The 22,086-nt window shown below is 39.0% G+C and overlaps 1 protein-coding gene across 14 annotated transcripts in view; it reads left to right on the forward strand.

The window, feature by feature from the left end:
• The first annotated feature begins 4,208 nt into the window (after positions 1 to 4,208).
• The window catches only part of caskin2a (CASK interacting protein 2a), a 33,649-nt gene continuing 15,771 nt past the window's right edge, over positions 4,209 to 22,086 (forward strand). For 4 of the 14 annotated variants that reach the window (XM_081697339.1, XM_081697347.1, XM_081697346.1 and 1 more), the window contains exons 1-6: positions 4,214 to 5,160; positions 15,697 to 15,748; positions 19,045 to 19,142; positions 19,418 to 19,563; positions 20,317 to 20,412; positions 20,732 to 20,925. In XM_081697339.1, the coding sequence (XP_081553465.1) occupies positions 5,067 to 5,160; positions 15,697 to 15,748; positions 19,045 to 19,142; positions 19,418 to 19,563; positions 20,317 to 20,412; positions 20,732 to 20,925 (680 nt within the window). In that variant the 5' untranslated portion in view covers positions 4,214 to 5,066. Of the gene's footprint in view, positions 5,161 to 12,422; positions 12,880 to 13,843; positions 13,946 to 15,696; positions 15,749 to 19,044; positions 19,143 to 19,417; positions 19,564 to 20,316; positions 20,413 to 20,731; positions 20,926 to 22,086 lie in introns of those variants that run through there. The other 10 variants (XM_081697342.1, XM_081697343.1, XM_081697344.1 and 7 more) reach the window with 8 other exon arrangements.

The raw sequence follows: 22,086 nt of genomic DNA on the forward strand, positions 1-22,086 counted from the left end.
GATAAAGAACAGCAAGTTGTGCATTTAGACATGTTAGATGGAGCACCAGCATTGTATTTGCCTGCATTTTGCTTGACTGTGCACCACCTGTTTGTCAGAATGATTCTCGACATCCTCCTCGAACTTCTTTTGTCAACAAGTTGTTTATGGCCACAGGATCTCCTTTTGCTGGATGTTTTCCCTTAATCATACCTTTACGGGTTACTCTCAACTTCAATGCATGAGAAAATCAGTTTTTAGGTTGGCAGTTTTTTAATACTAGCCATGCTATGCCTCATTTTAAGTCACTCAGATCACTTGATTTTCCCATTCTAATGTGGATTGCCACTGAAATTGAGCCACAGAAAACTTGCTCATCTGACTTTATGCTGCACTCCAGGGTCACGTGCCTAATTTATATTAAGGGAAGCTCTTATTGTGAAAGGGTAGGTGTCTCTAATTAAGTGGCCATTCAATGTATGAATATATATATATATATTATTTTTTATTTTTTTTTAAGGAATAACAGAAAATACACTTTAGAATTATCCATTGAAAAAAAATGTTCTAAACAAGCATCCTCATATCCAAGTCATATGATATACATGTGATATGATTATTAAAAATGTGATGACTTTGGCTACTTCTTGGCCACAGATCATACATTCTCTGGCCAGTTTATTAGTTGCACCTTGCTAATAAAGGGTTGCCTTAATTATTTGTGGTATAGGTGCAAGAAACATTCCTCAGAGATTTTTAGTCCATACTGACATAATAGCGTCATGCAGTTGCTGCAGATTTGTCAGCTGTACATACATGATGGAAATCTCCTGTTCCATCACAACCCAAAGGTGCTCTGTTGGATTGAGATCTGGTGTCTATGGAGGCCATTTGAGTAGAGTGAACGCATTGTCATGTTTAAGAAACCAGTTTGAAATTATATGAATTTTGTGACATGGCTTTTTATTATGCTGGAAGTACGGACATGGTCAGGAACAATACTTGGGTTGGCTGTGGAGTCTACATTTAACAGACGCTCTTATACAGAGAAACTTTCAAAAGTGTGTTTAAATGACACTCAGGTGGAATTAAGGGGCCCAAAGTGTGCCAAGATAATATCCCTTGCACCATTACACCACCACCACCAACCTGAAGCATTAATACAACGCAGGATGGATCCATACTTTCATGTTGTTTATGCCAAATTCAGACCCTGCGACCATCCGAATGTTGCAGCAGAAATCAACACCGGATGTTTTTCCAATATTCTGTTGTCCAACTTTGGTGAGCCCATGTGAATTATAGCCTCAGTTGCTTGTTCTTTGTTGACAGGCGTGGCACCTGGTGTGATCCTCTGCTGTTGTAGCAACGTTTGAAATGTTGTGCATCCAGAGATCCTCTTCTGCACATCTCAGTTGTAACTAATGTTTATTTGAGTCATTGTTGCTTTTTTATCAGCTCAAACAAGTCTGTCCTTTTATTTCTGACCTGTGGCCTCATAAGGCATTTTTGCCTGGAGAACTGCCACTCACTGGATATTTTCTATTGTTTGTCCATTCTCTGTAAAGCCTTAGAGATGGTTGTGCCTAAAGATCCCAGTAGATCAGTAGTTTCTGAAATACTCAGACCAGCACCAACATCTAGCACCAACAACCATTCCCCATTCTGATGCTCAGTTTGAACTTCAGCAGGTTGTCCTGACCATGTCTACAGATCCAAATGCACTGACCTTCTGCCATGTCATTAGATATTTGCATTAAGCAGTTCAACAGGTGTACCTCATAAAGTGGCTGGTGAGTGTATATACAACCACTTGTGGGAGAGTTTTGTCTTTAAGGCTTTCTCCATGTGCCATATGCATTTAAATTAACTAACCTTATCTTAATAACTCTATACTAGCAGCTTATTAGGATGACCTTTATTAAGGTAACACCAAAGTCATGTGAAGATTTCTGTTAGAATTATCATAATGAATATCATCTAATTCAGCAAACTGTTTTGAGTAATGTTTACTCTGACTTTCTTTGTCAACATCTTCAAGAAACATAAAATTTTCTGTCAGCATCAGACATGCAACTTTATGTAACATCATGGCAGGCAAACATCCAACATTATGTTGTACACTGCAGATTTGTTGTACCCAGACAATTCATAAAATACAAGATAAATAAACGTACTCCTTAACGAACATATTGGCTCATGACTCCTGTAATGCCATGCGCCCCTACACAGAATTATTTCTTTCAATTTTAATGGCTGAAATGTAGTTGTTCAGTCATTTAGTTTGGTGTATGTGATTTGTTCAGTTAGTTGTCTCTTTTCTACTTTAATAGTGTTAGAAATGTTTGTATCATGGATGGACAGCAGCCATTACCACGATGCAGCTGTGTTTGGCACTGGAGGGGAAAGCACTACATGTGCTTCTGGATCTGTCACTGGAACAACACGATGACCTAGTGGCTACCCATTAAATCTATGGCATAGCTTTATCCTGTGCACCAATCATGCCTCACTGACTTGGAGTTCAGCGAGCCTGAGGGTCAGGTTGTGGGGTCGAACATGGTGCTGCAGGAATACTACATCCATACACCACTAAAGACTGACAATACCATGTGGTCCTTGAGGAAAGAGTAGAGGCAGCTGAGAAGTGTGCTGCTGTTGTCACCCCCCAGTAACGGAGTTGAAGCTGTGAGCTGTGAGGAGTTCTGCTGCACCCATGAGGAGGATGTAGAGCTGTCCTGGGTACATGGATGGGTCCAAGCAGGACAAAAAAAGGGTTGGGCAGGTGTGATGCTGCACAGGCCCACTGCCAAGGTGTTTCATGATGGCTTGGATAACCTCTAGATGAGCTGCTGTACAAGATGTGGGAGGAACTGGTGCTTGTGCAGAGTGTGTGGCAGCTGCTGGTGCTGAGCAGTTTGAGGAAGACTGCGCTGTGTACGGTGGGCCACGTTGGCATGGGGCATTTAGCTTGACAGAGGGACCACCACAACAGTCGCATGCCCCACTTCAGTCAAGCAAACCAATGGAGAGGGTTCCTGTAGATGTCCTGGGCCCCTTTCCCTCCACCGACGCCAGGATCCACTCAGCCTGCCATCGCTACTGCACAACTCCAGTACAGTTGGGACTACTGATTTGCCATGCACGTTCACTCCAGCCCCTCTGATGTTCGGCTACGAGCTCACGATGCCCACGATGCCCATGGAGCTTGTGTTCGGCGGTCTGCTAGGATCAGAGGAAGACAGGGCACCTGGAGCAGGGTACACCGAGGAGCTCCAACACTGTCTCCACACCATGGCCCAGTTCATCAGAAGCCACCAGGGTGATGCCAGTGCTCACCAAACTCTTGCCAGGGATGTAAATGTGGCTGGACAACCATTCCCATACCATCTCCATGAGATATAGACTGTGGTCGGCCAGGAGGCCAAGCAGACTTCAACTTCGACAATGCAGGCATTACTTCAAGAGTGGACTGGGGGTTCGCACTGCTGAGGACATCGGACTGTGGGTCAGTTAGGGGAGTGGAGAAAGGCAAGAACTCTCATAATGCCATGCACCATTCCACACATTTTTTTTTTTTTCAAATTTAATGTTTTAAACAATACCGATGGCAGCCTTGTATTTTAAGAAGTGTTATGAAAGCTAGAAATGTTATCATTAAAATCTCATAAGGGTCTTGGATTTTATAACTCTATCTTTATACTACTCTGTCTTGTCTTTCCACATACATATACGTAGGCAAAAATGCATGCAGATGTATACACATACAGCTATGAAAAATAAAAAGCAGAATCAGCACAAACAAAACTGTGACAGTACCTATTTCAGTGACATTCTTAGGCTATAGTCTAAATTGATCATGTGTTACTTTTTCCAGTAGGTGTCACACTCGACTTTCACTTTGACTGGTATTTGGGATACAGCCAGATAATACTTTTGTTATATATTAATTATTATAAATATGTATTTGTTTGGCAAATTAATAAGTAAAGTATCTGTTTTTAGCAAATAATGACATGCAGTGATGTGTATGATTAACAGAAATCAGCACAACAATAATTAAGCTATTTTAAAGGCTTGCTTTGCTATCTACACAGTTTAAAAACGAGTAAGCTATGCATGTTTACGGATTGAAAAGCTAGATATTGCATGACTTCGTAGAGGGACACCAGACAATGTTTACGGGGGAGGAGCTCATCAGCGAGCTCAGTTCTCTCGGGGAGTGCGGGAACATTTGGCAGTGTCAAACACCGTTGACTAATCGTAATCGGCTCCTGGTCTACAACTGGAATAATGCAATTCTGTAGTTTCAGGATAATTTCCCGAAATAACTGGACATGAGTAGTCCACCAGTGCGCCTTACATCAACTTAAGCTCTCATGGTGAGTTCACTATAATAAAAAAACAAACGGAGGTTACAGATCGCCAATTTAAGGTTGACTGTAGGTGAGCAGATTTTTTTTAATTGCAGAATTTACTCTAAACAATCTGAAAGGATTTCTTTTACCCATATTTTGTGCTAATAATGTGATCCTGGCGACCAAATAACTTCAGTCGCAGTGCAGCCTACACGCTGACTCTACTTTTTTTCTGATCATTCAGATCAACAACCCCTGCGATGACTGTACGCATGTAACACCCCGAAGACTCTCACTTCAGACAGTACAGATAAACATCAAATAGCCTGGTGTACAAAAACCTGTTTGATAGTCCATGCTTGACACCATTAGGCTGACTGATAGGAACTTATTCTCGACTGTCAAACGGCGTCAATCCTCAAAACTGAAATTTTCAAGAGCAAAACATTTGACGGATTTTCCCCTTTTTTGCAGCATCCTCGGGTAGGCTTTTGGATGGAAGATGATACATGCCATGGATAGAGTCGATGGATTAATTTGCTCGACGCTTTTGCGTGATATTAAATATTCACTGGTTCTAAAAATGCTATGGACAGAATAAGGCTTCAGATAAAGGAACATGTGGGTAATGCAATGCTAGATGAAAACGTAGAGGTGCGGCATGTTGGGGACAGAGATCATTACTGTCTGAAGCAGGTTTGACACCGCACTGAAAGTTGGAAAGGAGCCATGGGCAAAGAGCAGGACCTCCTGCTGGCTGTGAAGAATGGAGACCTCCTCTTAGCTCATAAACTCCTTGCTAAGATCAAGGTCAACCGAAACAGTAAGTGAATCTTCATTTATGAAACTCCCTAACTGAAGAGATTCTGCCTACATCTACTGTATTGAGTGAAGAAGTCCGGCACAAAAATAACTTATTTTAAGCAAAACGCATCCTTGCTACATCGGATTTAAACCTCGACCCAAAATTCCCTTATCATTTAGCATGGTTTGTAGTTGTCAGTTTCTCAGAATACACTTCGGGTGATAAAGATCACTAAGATCTTTATTTGTCACACCGTACAATACTTGATATCACTCATCTGAGTCACTCATAGTGACTTTTCATCGCGGAATCTATAAGGAACATCAGCAATAAGTAGCGGTACAATCACAACACGTTGAAGTAAGGCAATTTCAAATATTCCGCTTCAAATATTTATGTCGTGAATTTAATCATACCTAGCGCTACAGCTACGTTCATGTCCCCATTTTATCAATAAGATACCGATGAACATCATGTGATGCAATAGCCTATTACTTGAGCACGAGCTTCGTTTATTGTGGATCGTGTTGCACCGGTGACCGTTAGACTACTTCTGGACACTGAAACAGCGGTACAACCTGTCAACATGTCTTACACCGGCAGTCCTACTAAATGCAACACTACCATCTGCCGTAGGGAACCGTTATGCATTCTTATACTATTGCCCGTAAGTAGTGTACATAGGTTCGCTAAATTTACGATGCACTATGGGTAACAATATAGTGAACATTATAGGGAAACTACAAAACATTACAAGAGTGGCTGACACTCTAAATAGAACACCAAACAGTAAGAGGAACGGAAATTCATACCGAGCTACTGTGTCATTTCACTCAGTATTTTTGCTGTTTATAATCAAGGCTATGCCTTCTTAGGAAGTAGGCTACACGGAAACAGGGTCCCTCTGAACCTAATCACATCTAGCAAATCCAAATTATATTAAGCTCTTATAGGCTTACAGGCAATGCATCTTAATTCCTCATTTTAATGGCCCATTTTGACTGATTTGAATAACCACAAATAAAATATATGTCTTTAAAATGCCCATTATTTGTGACTGCGCAGGAAGGCAGTAGTGAGTGGCAGAGCCAGTGTGCCCTGCACCTTCTGGGAGGCATTCTCAGAGCTGTGGCGCAGGTCTGCCCTAGGTAGATTAAAACCAAAAGCAGGTAAGTTTAGCAGGACAAAGGGCAGGCTGTCAGTGAACTGATAATGACAACATATGATTAGCCGATGGTCTTTCCCATCCTCAGCTTTAGACGTTTCTGTGATTGTTTAGTATTTCTGCTGTTCTTACATTTTAAATAGCCTAAATAATTGTCAAAAAATGTTATTCTGATAACAGATAAACTAAACTTAAAACTGAGTTATAGTCCAGCTTTGGAATTTGAAATTAAATGACCTCATCTCCATATGCTTAGTTCATTATGCAGTATAAATGTACATATTCACTATAAATGTAATGTAGAGAAAAGTTTAGTTTTTGTTCTTTAAGACTTCATTACTGATGCCTCATAAGAACCAAAGTGCTAAATTATTTTCTTATAACTGGTATTTTTGTTGCTTTAGACAACAGGAGAACAGCAAAATCAGCTCTGGCTTCCAATGGTCTCTAAGGAATCACATTGCTCAATTCATTTAAATTTCGCACTATAACAACTTTTATAAATTCATCTCAATTCCACAGAAAGATGACTCTTCCTACATGATGCAAATTGTCCTTTTTTCTGTGCACTTTTGCGTTTAAATTTAACAATAAGTGTGATGGCCTAGAATGTGGAATAACTAACTGTGCCTGCTGTTAATAATAATAATAATAATAATAATAATAATAAATCTTGTTAATTTATGGTGTCTCATCTAGCATCTTTCAGTGGGTCAGCAGTTAATGACCACTGTGTCATCTCAATCTGTGCACTTTGAAGTGTCAGTTCTATCTGTGGCAAGTTGCAGAGTGACATCTGTAAACAAGTCAAATGCATTTACAAATAAGGGATTAGATTCATTTACATAAAACGGGAGTTTACTAGTCTTCACTACACCAATGCCAACAGCCTATTTTGTTTAATCCTTTTAGCTTTGTTTGTGCAACCTATATCTGCTATAACCCTTGTCCTAAAAATAGCAGTCCAGTGCTTTAATAAGCTAAAAGGATCAACAGTCTGCTGATACACTGTTGGATCAAGGTTAATTCATTGCCACACAGAAAGTTAAGCCTAAGTTTGCACTGGGTAAGTCATGCAAGTCTGCACACATTTGAATCTTTATCCAATTCTTTCAGAATGGATGAACTGAATTTCAGTACTGCTGTGGAATCCCCTGTTTGCCAGTGTATGGGTCATACTGGACAATTCAAATTTGCTTTTGTTTAAGCTACAGCTAGATAATAATCAATCAAATTGTTTATGTCTACGACTCAAAGTCTTTGAATATTCAGTGAAATCTAAGGTGATGAAAGGAAGGTTAACGTATTAGTGATAATGAGTATTCCTCTTGCATTTCTTCTTGCATTTCCAGACTGGCCTCATTTTATATCTTTGCTCTGTTGCTTCACTGAAAATATGAACAGTAGACTGTTACAGCAGACTGCCAATGCATCTTGGAGGCTAATTTGACCACAAATCGACCGACAATGGCTTTCAGTGGCTGTATTATAGAGTACGGTTTTGTTTATGGATAAATCCTGAGGGATCAGAGGATAGCAGTGTTGCGGTAATGTATATCTGCATGAAGTAAGTTTTGTAGTTGCACCATTTCTCCCCTTTGATCATCCTTATTTTATAATGATGCAATGAATAATGAGCCATTTATGCCATTTATGTCATACTGCCATTTATTCATCAATACATAGCCTATGATTGAAGAATATAATGATTCTGTGAGTGTTCAGCTAACTTCTTTGAATAGGCAACATAGACTGTTAAAGAATAAGTATAATTATATATTCATTCTTTAACAGTACTGGGAGAAATGGAAAAAGTCTGAACAGTAATAGTTACATAACTATATGACTATAAGTAGGCCAGAATAACAGTCAACATGGTGTAAATGTAAGGTCAAATTAAAAGAATCATGTCGTTCACCAAAAGCTAAGAAAAACTGACTTGTTTTCATATTGTATTATTGACAAGCTAGTCAAAGGAATTAGCTTCCTTATGTGCTGTTCAAGGTGGGACAAGGAAAAATATTTTCAGTATCCATTATAATATCAATTATTCTAACAGAGTTACTATTTACACCTTTGTAGCCTCATTTTCAGACATTCAACCATCTTATATGGAATCAAACCAACACTGCACCTACATCAAAAGGGAAAATGTTTGACAGTTTCAAGGTGCCAGAGTTACATATAGTGGTTCACTGCCAGATGTTGCCAGGGTTCCCATGATAATTTGATAACATTGAGAACTGCATAGGGAGACAAAAGGGACATTTTAACCAAATTTGAGATTTTAACCAAAAGGTCCCGAAAACATAATAATGAATCTATTTGTGATCATCTTTTACATTGCCATCTTTGCAAAACTGATCAATTTGATTACATTTATCTGAAGATGTCTTTGTAACTAGGGTCTATTCCCCAGATGTTCTTTAATCATTATTAGTTTACTGTTTTCAGAGCCAAAACAACCCAACAAAGGCAGATATCACTGCCCTAAAAAAGACCAGAACTATAACAGTTAAACAAATTTTGTCTGATCCCAGTGCCAATATTAACTGAGATGATTTCATCTTAGACTCACTTCTGCTTTGTTTACATTATCTGTATCTTTGAAGTCTGTTCTAAGGAGTTTGATATTATCTGTGATATTTCTAGCTTTTACATGAATGACTAATACATAAGCTTACATCACATTCATTTATATGAATGAGCCATAGAAAAACACATTTGTTTGCATAAATATATATGGAAATATAGGGTAGTTCAGAGAAGATAGCTTTGGGCCATTGTCCTGGATTCTATTTAAGGCTTTTAGTTCTAGCCTATCATTGTAAATAATGTGATTTAATACCAGATTAAATAACCATTAATGTGTTCATTTGTAGAGAAAAAATATGTAGACTATTTTAAAACTGAACTTGTTTTTGTTCCCAGGCTTCTGAATTGCTGCAGTTAAAAATAAAAATGGAAACCAAAAAAACAAAAATGTACACAAGGACATCTGTTAAAAAAGAGCACAGGCAGCAACAACCCAGTGAAGTAACTACTTGAACCTTACATTAGCCTGGAAGATTTGGCACCTCCCCTGCCTCATCTCAAGTAGCCTGCTTTTCTAAGAGGAATCATAGTGATATGTTTGTCAAATATGCAGAAACTGTCATACTGGCTTTATGTAGATTTGAACTTACTGTTATTTTGTTTTGCTTTAGAAACTTTCTGCCATGCATTTGGCATGTTTATTTGTGCTCAGAGCTGTTATGCTTTTTATTTTTTGCAGCAGTGGCAATATGCCACAAACACATGGTGCCAAAAGCCATGGTACAAAAAGGCTTGATACATGCATGTCAATCATTTTACCCAAGCTTGCGAGGTTCCGATCTGAGGGGTGAAATTTTTATTTATTTTTTTTTGCCGTGTGCTTCCTCCACCAAACATTTTTTATCAGTACTTTACATTTTGTAGCTATTTATACTGTGTTTGAGCTATTCTTTAGTATTTATTATCAAGATTGGTAGATATATTAAGAAAATATTGCTCCTTCAATGGGGCAATGAACCAAGGAGAGGAAGCATTTCAAATCTTCATCACTGCCATCCATTGTATTGTTACACCATTCCTTACCCAGAGTCAACAATGTGTAAGATTTGAAGTGCATAATATTTTTCTAGAGGTGTATAGCTAATGTAGTTGCCAAGAAAACATGCATCAATACATTTCTCTGGTACCCAGGGGGTGGAAGGCATGTCCTCTGGCTGTCAGTACTGTTGAGACAGTAGCTGTGTTCAAACGAAAACTAAAGACTCACCTCTTCACTGAGCTACTAAATAAACATCTATTTAAGAAAATATTTCTGCCATTCACATTTTAGGGCTTTAGCATGATAGTAGGTTCTTGACACTAACACAGTGGTATTCAAATCTAGGCCTCAAATCCAAATCCTGTCCTGGATTTTGTAATCCCTTGTAGTTGATTAAAATGATTAATTTAACTGGTTGGCTATCTTGTTGTTACACCTGACTCAAAGGTAAAGGGAGGGTGGAAAATTTGTAGTGTCTGGATCTTGAGGACTGTGATTTGAATACCTCTGCACTAACCTATGCTCACATGATGATATGTTTCGATAGAGAAATTTCTTTAAGTTGTTCTGGACAAATGTATCTACCAAATACTGTAAATGTAACTGGAAATGCAATGTTACATCAGCAGATTTTTCCAGTCTGACTAAAAACAATGGAACACAGCAGAATGATAGCTAGCTAGCATCAACAGATAGGTTGGTACTTACAGCTAAACAACAGGCCTGTGCAATGCAAAGTAACATTAGCAAACTCAGACCAAACTTTTCTGACATTATATTTCATGTAAGTTAGCTACATATCTATATTAAAAATTATATTTGTTTACTATAATTAGTTAGTCAGAATAATAGATTAAAATGACTTATATGCTGTTGTTTCTTTGAAGAAGGAATTTAAGAATTTATCAGAATTATTTTTTCCAGTCAGTAATGATGCTACTGATATATTTTAAGTTGCTTGACATAAAATGGCTAATATAAAACTATGCAAAGCTCCAAGATTAAAGTAGCCTAGTCAACCTTTCATATGAGTTATTTACCTTTAAAAAATATGTTCTAGGCTAATGCTTAGTATTAATTGTCTGTTAGTGATTAAACTTTCTTAACACCAGTTTTGGCACGTGAAAGCATGTAATTAAGCGTTCAAACCATATGATGTCTTCAATTAATCAACAGTCAGCACATACATCTTAATAACTCACAGTTTATGATAATATGGGGTTGTCTTATTTTTCATTTTGGTCTCATTAATGGATATTCCATTACTGCTTTTGGTCTTTCTTTGGTAGTCTTTGACGCTTTTTGTGTTTAGTAGGAACTGTGAGAGATTAACTCAGCTGCACTATATTGCAAGACAGTATAATCACAATGCCACACATCCCCATGGATTTAGTTGCTGCTCTGGGCAGTAAGCCAGCACTGACAGTTAGCTGGCTATGTATGGACAAGGAATTACTCTCCAGCTCACTACATATTTCAGAATGTAGAGGTGCAACATAGACCAGCTGGTCAGTCTTTCCTACTAGACATTGCTGTGACATATTTCAGTGAAGGGGGTCAAAGGGGGAACCCAGGATGTACACCAACAAGTGTATTGGATATTGATAAGATAACCACTTTTAGAGATGCAGATTACTTACTGGTAGATGGTTTGACTGAATCATAATTTTCTTGTGATGCTGTTTTATATACATATGCACAAACATAGACCACTGAACCATGTACTCTATCTGTCCCTTCTTGAATTCCTTGTTTCTCAGACTGCTTATCTTTTCATGTACAGTCTGAAGAGTGGTTTATGTATCATTAAGCATTAACCTTTTTTAAGTGTATCACTGGTAAGTCAACTGGAAATGAATGGTTTGATATTAGGTTTCCTTAAATCACTTCATTATACATATGAAGGGTGTTGTTTTCAGGAACACATCAACCATATTAGTTTTCTGTGGCCCATTTTGCCAAGAGATGCCCACATAAGATGCAATGCACCATTCAGACAGAACAGACTACTGTTGATTGATACAAAGAGAGTTTGTGTTAAAATGTACTTGTGTGTGTGTGTGTGTGTGTGTGTGTGTGTGTGTGTGTGTGTGTGTAAAGGAGATGGATAGAGAGACATAGGGTGGGTGAGCAATGTCTGGAATGTTGGATCATGTTGAAACTTGAACTCTTCTTGACAGGCCTACAACAGCCATTTCAACAACAACTTTCCCCCTCCTATGTTGTAATTTATGAAGTGCAGGCCTTTATAGGCAGAGTGCCCACTGCCTGCTGGCCACAGCATGCAACCCTGTAGGGCAGCTCTGTTGCAGCACAAGAGAGTCTGTGATCAGGCCAGCATGAGCGGGATGGAGTCTAAAGCTTGCCTGAAAGGTCCTTCTGATTTGGCATAGGCATGGCCATCATCGTTGTGTGTTAGAACACGTATCACTTTGAACACTCTGTACCATGTAATGTTACATTACAGAGCTTTTTGGAAGGACATTCTGAATTACTCAGAGGATATAACATCACATGATAAATCATTCTCAAGTAGCATATACAGACAGATCAAATATTTGGAAAGATATAACAAAATAACAAGACTGAAACATTCAAAGACAGCATGCACAAAAGTTTATTGTAGAGCTTCTTTGCACTGCTCATAGAGCAGTGATTTGTTTGTGATTGACTATATGCCAAACACTGTGGGGAGGAGGAATCTAGTACATCTCATATTCTTCCCACCATGAAGGAGTGAACAAATTATTATTGATGCATTGTTATACACACAGAGAGCTTCTGCAGCCTGTGTAGGGGCCCAGAGAACAACAGCTAGAGTTTGAGTGAGAATAGGAGTCAGTGAGACTGCTGTATGAGGGTTATGTTACTGGATGAGTTGGAGCAAGTGCGAATCTGAATTGAGAAAGGTGCTTGACTGAATTCAATGAGGCCTTGATGTAAATCACATCTATAAAGAAATACACGATGGGGCAGGTGGCTGGGTGTTTATTGACTGGTAAGTTCCTCATAGTTACTTGTTTAAACTGATGTTACCTTTTTGTTCATTTTCTTAATGGACAAATGTAAACTTATAGAGTAGGATCATCTTGAATTAACTGCCTTTCCTTTTTTTCCGTGCCTTTATAGCTTGGTGAGTATGGCTGTAATAAAAGCTATGATTTATATTAAAAATAACTGCCTACAGTAGGTCTGCGACTGTCATTAAGTTCATCAGTTCATCTACATGTACAAACTGTAAATACATTCTGTATTGGATCACAGATTAACTTTTTATGTAGCAGATGTTTTATAGATTTCTTTATGAGGAGGACTCAAATCTTCTTGTATGAAATAGAGAGGCAGTGTCTCATCCTGTTAGAAGATAATGGAGTGAAAACGATAACTCTAGAGCACTGCATCTGACAGGATAGTTTGCTTTCAAACACTGACAATTTGAACACAGTTGTTCAGCATCACTGTGACCTAGGTTATGTTTTCCTTTTTACTAATGGTGACACTTATATACTTTAAACCTTTTCAGTTGTTTTGTAAATGGATCCAATAATATATAGCTACCTAACATCATAAGGATGAACATTTTTAGGTTGTAGGGTTCACATTGCAAATGTTCATGCGAGTAACTGAAATTAATGGTTTAGGAAGAAGCCCCTGGCTATGACACTGTGATGACACTGGTATTTAATTTACATATGCAACTTATACATAACTAATCCCACTGATAATGCTTTAGAAAAGAGATCTTATTGATGAGGCAGTAATAAATTGCTGATATACTGTATCATTTTCATCAAGTTTTTAAAATTGTACACATACAAATACAAAAAGTAATCCCAGGCAAGCCTCTTTAGTTTTGTTGATTAACATTAGTTTTATGTTTGGTAATTATAGGATTTAATTATAATATGATGTTAATTATTAGATAAAATAGGATTTTTAACTCATACTGTGTCTGACGAAAGGTGTAAGGATAGCTGTTGGATCTCATGGGTCTGTGACTGCAGCTCAGGAATGGATCTAGAATTTGACAAAATTGTGGGCCATACTCAACACAGAGGGGCCAAGTATGTGACACATTCATACATAATTCTTTGTTCAGTGGGCTTTATACATATTTCACCAGTCATACTTTATTGTTGGCTGTACAACCTTATGCAAGAAACAGGATGCACATTATTGAATATACTTTGCAAATTTCTCATTAGAACTGATCAAGCAAAATATCTTTACTGACAACATGCAGAGCTGCATGAAGTATCTTCAGTTTACTGCCCATATATGTCCAAATAGTTGCACATGTGGAGCCAAAAACCATACCATACACCAACTACAGATTGGGTCATACTTTGAGAACCGCCAGACCTCCGACCACTACAAGGGGCAAGAATTCAGTTATTCCTTTAATTTTTGACATCATGTCATGAGAACAAAGAATGCAGTTAGCTTTACCTACAATTATTAATGCCGTGTCTAAATGTTTGCTGACCTGGCGAAAGTTTAAAACTTTAAGTAAACTCATTGGATACCGAATCTTAGACTTTGCCAAGGACTGCTAGCTAACGCTTGCTTCCTCCTTTTTCAAACAGAAAATACATAGGGTGTTAGAGCAATTTATGTTCATCACTCCTCTAATGGCAAATGTGTTAATCAACCGCATAAACCGCATTCTAGATTGTTGTGTGTGAACGGTAAGACCTATCTATGCAAACTAGTAAAGTAGCTAGCTATGAAGCTAGATTCCTATCATTAGACGACAGAAATTCAGCAAGTAAATCCACATTCCTATATTAGCTGGGTATATTGTTAAATTGGTTGTAATTTACCATGACGCTTGTGGAGGTGACAAAAAAAAAAGTCACCTCACGTTTGCCATATGGCTCTCTGTTTTGGTGTGAACTGCAGCTTGTCACAAAGTACAAGAAACGTTTAACATTTCGCTGTGAAATCAATTAAATGTGACTTTTTGCATATCAGAATTTAGCCAATTAAGTGTTCTGAAGCGACAGTGAGTGCACAGGGATACCTCTCAGTCCAGATTTCAAGCTAGTCCAACACCCTCTGTAGCCTTCCTGGATCAGCTACCGCTGCAACTCATCATTACGCTTGTTCAGGGAAGATGAACAGAACCCAGCAGGAAAGTTTTACCTGCCGTGAGATTCATACAACTATTCGGGCTAAAATATATTTTTAAGAATATGAAAGTAAATTTCTTATGTGAGCATAATATACGCACTAAATATTTTAATAGCCCTCATGCTGTATTATATGATTTGAATACATATTTTCGGAAATAAGGACGATGTAACTGGAGACGCATTTTGCAGCTCTTTGCGTAAGTTTACCCAAGGGATATCAATCGTGATTTGATTCGTTAACTGCGTACTTGGTCGCCGAGGAAGTTCTGACTGAACGTCTCTCAGTAATGAAGCTATCTGTAAGCACTGGCCTATCAACACTTTTAAATGTTCCAATACTCATGCATCACTATCACTGGAACTACTGTGTCAAAAACATTTAACAAAAAAAAGTGTTTCATTTGAGAAGGTTTTGCTTGAATGTAACAACAACAACAACAAAAAGGAAAGTAACATTTTTAGGTAACCAAACAGACATCATCCATAGGTAAAGCCAGGCGTAACAATAAGCACCATGAATCTCCAGCTGGTTCCCATGGGAAAGAGAACTGTTGAGCTGCAAGTGTCATGCTGTAGCAGCATATCATGCCTCATATTTTTCCAGTGGCTGACAGATTTGTTGTATATGTCACATATTCTGACAGAGCTTTTTTTCTGCTATGTTCTCATTGTTTTCATAGAGATACTGGGCTCGACAAAGAAACTGAATGTCAACTACCAGGATGCAGACGGGTGAGTCAGTTTGGCAGTATGATTAGCTGTTGGTATAAAAGAACACCACCTCATTTTTCATTTTATAGCAATTAAAATATGTTTTAAAACATGCTGTTCAGCTGTTACACACAAATTAATGTAAAATGTTTGTATGTGTCTGCTGAACCAGCCATTCAACTACTGTGTGTTTAACTTCTGCCAGGACTATCAGGTGGTTGTGTGTTTTTCATCATATTCTTAGTTTTCTTTGTCTTTGGCCACTTCAACATCCTTAAACAGCATTCATAACCCCTTCAGTCTTGGGTGCACTTATCACGCAACCCGAGGCAAGGATGGGAGAGACTGACAGACACCATGGCACATAAATTACTTCTCAACTCAGAATATACTGTAGATGAAAGGTCCATCTTTACTTTGAATTCAAGTTCAAGTTCAAGTTCAGTTTATTCGTCACATACATAGTCATACACAGTATAACTCGCAGTGAAATGGTGGAGAGTGCTCTGTCCAAACTGAGGAAGAGAAACAGGGGTGCATAGAGAAAAATATATATATGCAGATAAATATATATATTCTATGTATGTACAAAATATATTAACAATGTATGTACAATATATGTATATTATGATTATATACACAATGTACAATGTATATGGTTGGGTATATATGTACATACATATATATATATATATATATATATATATATATATATATATATATATATATATATATATATATATATATATGTACATATATACATATATACATATTAGAATTCCAGTCTGAGTTTGAAAACACTCAGGCTATTATCTGTATTGTTAGCTGGTAGAATGCTGTTTTTAACTGGATGCCTTAGTGGGGACATCATGAAACAGGTATGAAGAGAATGCAGCTGAACTTAGTCTGTATTTGTCCTCCTGGATGACTTTAGGTCCCACTGGACAGCCCAGTGCTTGCATAATCTCTTGCATGCTGCATACATGGTTCAGAAAAACTAACACTTTCTGCAAATATTGAGATGACCTTTTGCACTATTTTGTATATTTTAGATTTTCCCAAATAAGTTAAGACGTGTGACTTGTCATAAACCTCAAGGTAAAAATAAAGAGAAGTAATTATCAGTAATGAGTTTAGGGAATCATCTAGAATGATTGCTCTATCTATGGAGGAATTATTACAATTCTCTGCAGTTGCTGAGAACAGTGGAAGGTTAAAACAGTTATGCTGGGTTTTGAGTAAATGCAATAAAACAGAAGAATATGCTTAAAGATATGAGAGCTGTTGTAGAATTTGAGGGTCCTGCAGAGACAAAGGCAACGCAGCATGGAAAGCTCTGATAGAGTTAGGGGAAGAACATTAGCATCTTTGCACATTAATTTTCAGGGTAGGAAGAGCTGAGAAATATTCTCCTCAGGGAGCACATGAGGAAGAGGAAAACATTTCATAATTCATCACTGCTACTAACACTCATCTATCACCTTTCTTTTTAATTTTTTTCTTCCTTTGTGTAACCAGCTTTTTACTTTCTGTCTATCTGTGTTTCTTACATTCCTTCTGTAATTATTCAGTTTATTTTTACATTCATTCATTTGTGTATTTTCCCCCCACACATAGATATGTGTTCTTAGATATTAGGATTTTTGCCTAACATTCAGTGCTTCTCAGTGATGACTAACAGCCTCCGGACCTGCTTCCGGTGATGGCTCATGGTTGTCTGTTACACTCAGAGACACATGTTAGATCAGACCCCTGAAAGAGAGGGTGGTCTGGATCAGATCCACACAAGGCCTTATGTATCAGATGAAAGGCAGTGTACATCAGATGTGTGTCACTCACTGATCACATCTTGGCTGAAACTTCTTCTCTCTGTCAGGCTCACACAGTTCTGTTCGGTAGCGCAGACCTACGTGGGCATGTTTTTCATCCTCAGATCCTCAGATGTTTTGTATAGTCCAGCAAGAAAGGAACTCATTGGTGGCATTTTAAGGAGCTCTGTTACTGGAGCTGAGGGATGTGTGTGTGTGTGTGTGTGTGTGTGTGTGTGTGTGTGTGTGTGTGTGGGTGTGTGCACATGCACGCTCTGTCTCTGCATGTAGATGGGGGTTTAGATTGTCTGCTCTTCATGTGGGAACATGCTGGATCACTTTGTCATGGTTGTGTGACAGGAGAAGGGATGCAAAGTGAGGGCTTCAGAATGCACTGCTTTTGTTGCCAGTGTTGTTGTGTTTAACCCTACCTAGTTTTCATGCATACATACACCCGTGATGCCATAAGCATGAGTAAACCAGTAAGATGAATGGGTTTGTGATCCAAAGGCATTCGACCAAAAACAGATGGGGGCTGGGAAAACACTGAGGATTCACTGAATTGAAATTCTCAGGCAAATGGATGAACATACCTTTTATTGTACCTGGTGTTTTTAGACACCTGAAGATTGCAGAAAGATGTATTGCTTAGTGTTAAGATATTGCCATAAAACATATCTTTTAAAGACAAGGAGATGTTTCATGAAAAGTTTTGTTTGTTGTTTTTGTTGATTTTAAAAATATCTGATGAAGGAATTTAAAAAAATATATTTCTGTGCTATGATTATTACATTATTATTATTATTATTGAACTGCTTCCCAAAGTTATAATGATCATTTATATTCATGTTAAATTATGCTCATTTGAGGGAGGAACCATCATGGTACAAGTTAAATTGTTGCCAAGAAACTGGCTGCATATCAGTACAGAACTTTGAATGAGGCTTTGTACTGAACATTTACTATTAGTCACTTGCCCTCTTATAACAGGATCCTATTGTCTCTACATATCTAATGGAGAAGCTAAATAAAAGTAAGAATTAATATGAAATTCCAGCCTTCTTTGGACATGTCTAGAGAGAGTTTTTAACATACTTTTCCTTTAATATTTTTTTTCACAAATTATATTACACACGAACTGCATTTATCATGCTCAGACAGAAGGGCTTTGTTAGGATTAACACTTTTACAACAGATCCATTTTCCCAATCTATGGAGGAGTTAGACTGTGACTGCATATCAGAAATGTCAGCTTAATTTGGAGCTAATTATACAGCTGTTATTTGTACTGAAAGATCTGTAGCTTGCCATTCATAGACACTGTGGATAAATGTCACAAAGTTAGCTAAGTCCATTTTACTCTGAAAGACTTAAGGTGCTTGGTTAGCATCAAGTGAACATTGTCCTCAGAAAGTAAGTACATGCTGCAATGCCTTCGCATCTGAAATGGTCACAGCTCTGTCATTTTTGTCCTCTTCACCTTTCCTGTGTGTGACATTTGCGGTGCAGGTTCTCCGCCCTGCACCACGCGGCTCTCGCAGGTACCAACGACCTGCTCTCCCTCCTGCTGGAGGCTCAGGCCACAGTAGACATCAAGGACAGCAATGGTGAGGCTGTGTGACCGCCCTGCACATGTCCATCCTCTCCACAGCGTTCAGTTAGCTAGGGGGGATGCTACCACAGGAACAAATGACAAAAAATTGAAAAATTCACTTGTATTTATGGTTTGGGTTTCCTGCATTGTTTTTGTGAAGATGGTTATATTAAAGGTTAAGAGTTAGACTATGTTTGAAAGTTGCACGTGGTAATCTATGTAAGACGTGCCTTGGCCTATTTTGCCTGGGTTCTGACCTGCCGTTCCTGCCCTTCACGGCTGTCGCAGGGATGCGGCCACTGCACTACGCCGCGTGGCGAGGAAAGGCTGAATCTGTGCTGATGCTGCTCAGATATGGGGCTTCTGTTAACGGAGCATCACAGGACGGCCAAATCCCTCTCCACCTAGCAGCCCAGTATGGACATTACGAAGTTGTGAGTACCACCTTCCAGGGCTTTCCATGGCATTGATAGCAGGGAAGGCAAATCCTCAAACAGAATTCAGGCTCCTTTATCTTCAAATGAGTATGCTTTTGTCTTTATTTAAGCAGACATGATATTGTATTATGGTCAAATGACATAAATAGATTGACGTTGCATGTATAACATAAGAAGCCATGGTGCAGTTTACACAGATGCTTTTGGAGTATTCTTGTGAGCTTGACTCCTAAAGATAACCCAATGTATCTGGAGGACAAAGCATAGTTCCATTAAGAGACATGAAACCCTGTCAGCCAGGTGGGCAAGTGGTGGAGTTTTTGTTGTTTTTAGTCCCTGGTGAAAGACAGACAGAGTGCAGGAGAGCGGCTGGATGGCGAGACTTGTCATTGCATGCTCATGGATAAAGACCAGTCCCCACCACTGATAGCACTGAGTCACTGCTCCATTGCATTGTTACTAAACAAAGTATATTTGAGCCGACCCCATCGTTCATACAAAGCGTTCAAAAAACTAAGCTAGACTGGCAGTTTCCTTCACTCAAAGGAGTTCTCTTTTGCCAAATCCTGTGCATTTTCATAACACATGCAACATGATTCTGTGCTCCCAGCACACAGAGAATAAGATTTATTTATTTCTCTGACCACCCAATGAAAGATGTTTTTTTTAATTGCAGGCATAATTCATCATGGAAACCTTCCATGTAGAGACACCTGCTAACTTTGTGACTGTGTCTGTCTGCTTCTCCAGACAGAGATGCTATTGCAGCACCAGTCCAACCCCTGCACGGTTAACAAGGCCAAGAAAACACCACTGGACCTGGCCTGTGAGCTTGGCAGGCTGAAGGTTGGTTTGACCAGAGGGAATTGTTGGATGGGACTCCATCATAAGCTGCTGTAGCAATGGCCTACCATTATGGTGCACTTGGATGCGGTTTACTTTACTTTCTTTTGTTGGAAACCTGTTTCTCAGCTTCACTGGGCAAATCCTCAAACGTTCAGATGTCTAGTAGTTGAAAAAAGTCTATATTAGCAGATTCTTCCCTACTCAAGTAGAGGTGAACACAGAAGTGACTGTTGAAATAGAGCTTTAATGAGGTCTGTGGTATTTTTGAATGAATGTCTGTAATATAAACGTCTTCCGTATGGGTGTGTGTGTGCACCAGGTGGCCCAGCTGCTGCTGAGCAGTAACATGGTGGTGGCTCTGCTGGAGGGGAATGGAAGGGACAACACACCCCTACACCTCGCAGCCCGCAATGGCCATAAGGACATCATCAGGTCCTCTTCCTCATGCTCATCACTGGCTTTCCTCATCCTGTGGCTGTGTATCCACTCCTCCTTCACTCCACCTTCCACTAGGTTCCTGCCTACTTATAGGCTGATGTCAGGGAATTGTGTGTGTGTGTGTGTGTGTGTGTGTGTGTGAGAGAGAGAGAGAGAGCGAGGGAGAGAGAGAGAGAGAGAGAGAGAGAGAGAGAGAGAGTGTGTGTGTGTGTGTGTATGAGACTGAAAAAGAATGTATATCTCTGTCTATTTGTGGGCGTGCGTGTCTTGTGACTGAGTAAGTGGGTAGGTCTTTTAACCGTATGTCGCATGCTGTCATGCAGGTGTCTCTTCAGGCAGCCACTGGCCTCTCTATTGACATATGACATATATATTTGAAAAAGAAGTGAGATGTAGAGACTGGTGAAGGGTGTGTGTGTATGTGTGTTTATGTATGAGTGTGCCAGACAGTGCACATGGGTGTATGTGTGTGTGTTTGTGTACATAAGCACATACGTTTGTGTGTGTGTGTACAAGAGAGTGTGCATGGAAGTGTGTGTCTGTGTGTGTGCATGTTTGACCCACACTCATCAGCATTGTGCAGGGATCTGAGTGTGCTGAGTGTTGACATGGTGTAGGAGTGAGGCCAGGTTGGGTTTCATTGGCCAGTCAGCTGCTCTGCCTTGTTTCTCTAGTGATTTCCATATATGAGAGCTCACACTGCATTCCCAACATAAACAGCTCCCCACCAGCACCCTGCTGAAACACAGCCAGTAAACAAGCAAAAGATGGACAAAGGCAGGTAGGGAGAGAGTGAACATATGAGTCTGTTGGCACTGAATGTAAGCTTGTTTTTTTCCGCTTAATTGTGACATCAAATAACCTCACAACTGAACTGACACAAACAGATCAATTAAATCATATTGAGAATAAAGAGATATAACATCATGTTAATCTGATGTGAGCTTTACCGCAGTGTGACAGTCCTGCCCTTTCTGAAGTCAGCCCTTTTCAGAGGATGAAAAGGCACTTAATCCATCCAATTCCCAGAATCAATGAAAGCATCCTGCAACGGCCAGGCCACAGGCCTTTGGCTTTTCTGCTTTAAGAGCAGGCTCGAACTTGATAGACAGTGCAAGGTTCTGTGTGAGACCATTACATAAAGACTGGGGCCAAGCCTTCCTTGGAGACTACAGGGTACTATTAAATCACATTCTTATCCACATTCTTATTTTTAGTTTACTTCAGCGTAAAGTC

Source organism: Electrophorus electricus, chromosome 15 (genome assembly GCF_041902795.1).
Source record: "Electrophorus electricus isolate QZ-2024a chromosome 15, ASM4190279v1, whole genome shotgun sequence".
NCBI classification, from domain to species: Eukaryota; Metazoa; Chordata; class Actinopteri; order Gymnotiformes; family Gymnotidae; genus Electrophorus; species Electrophorus electricus.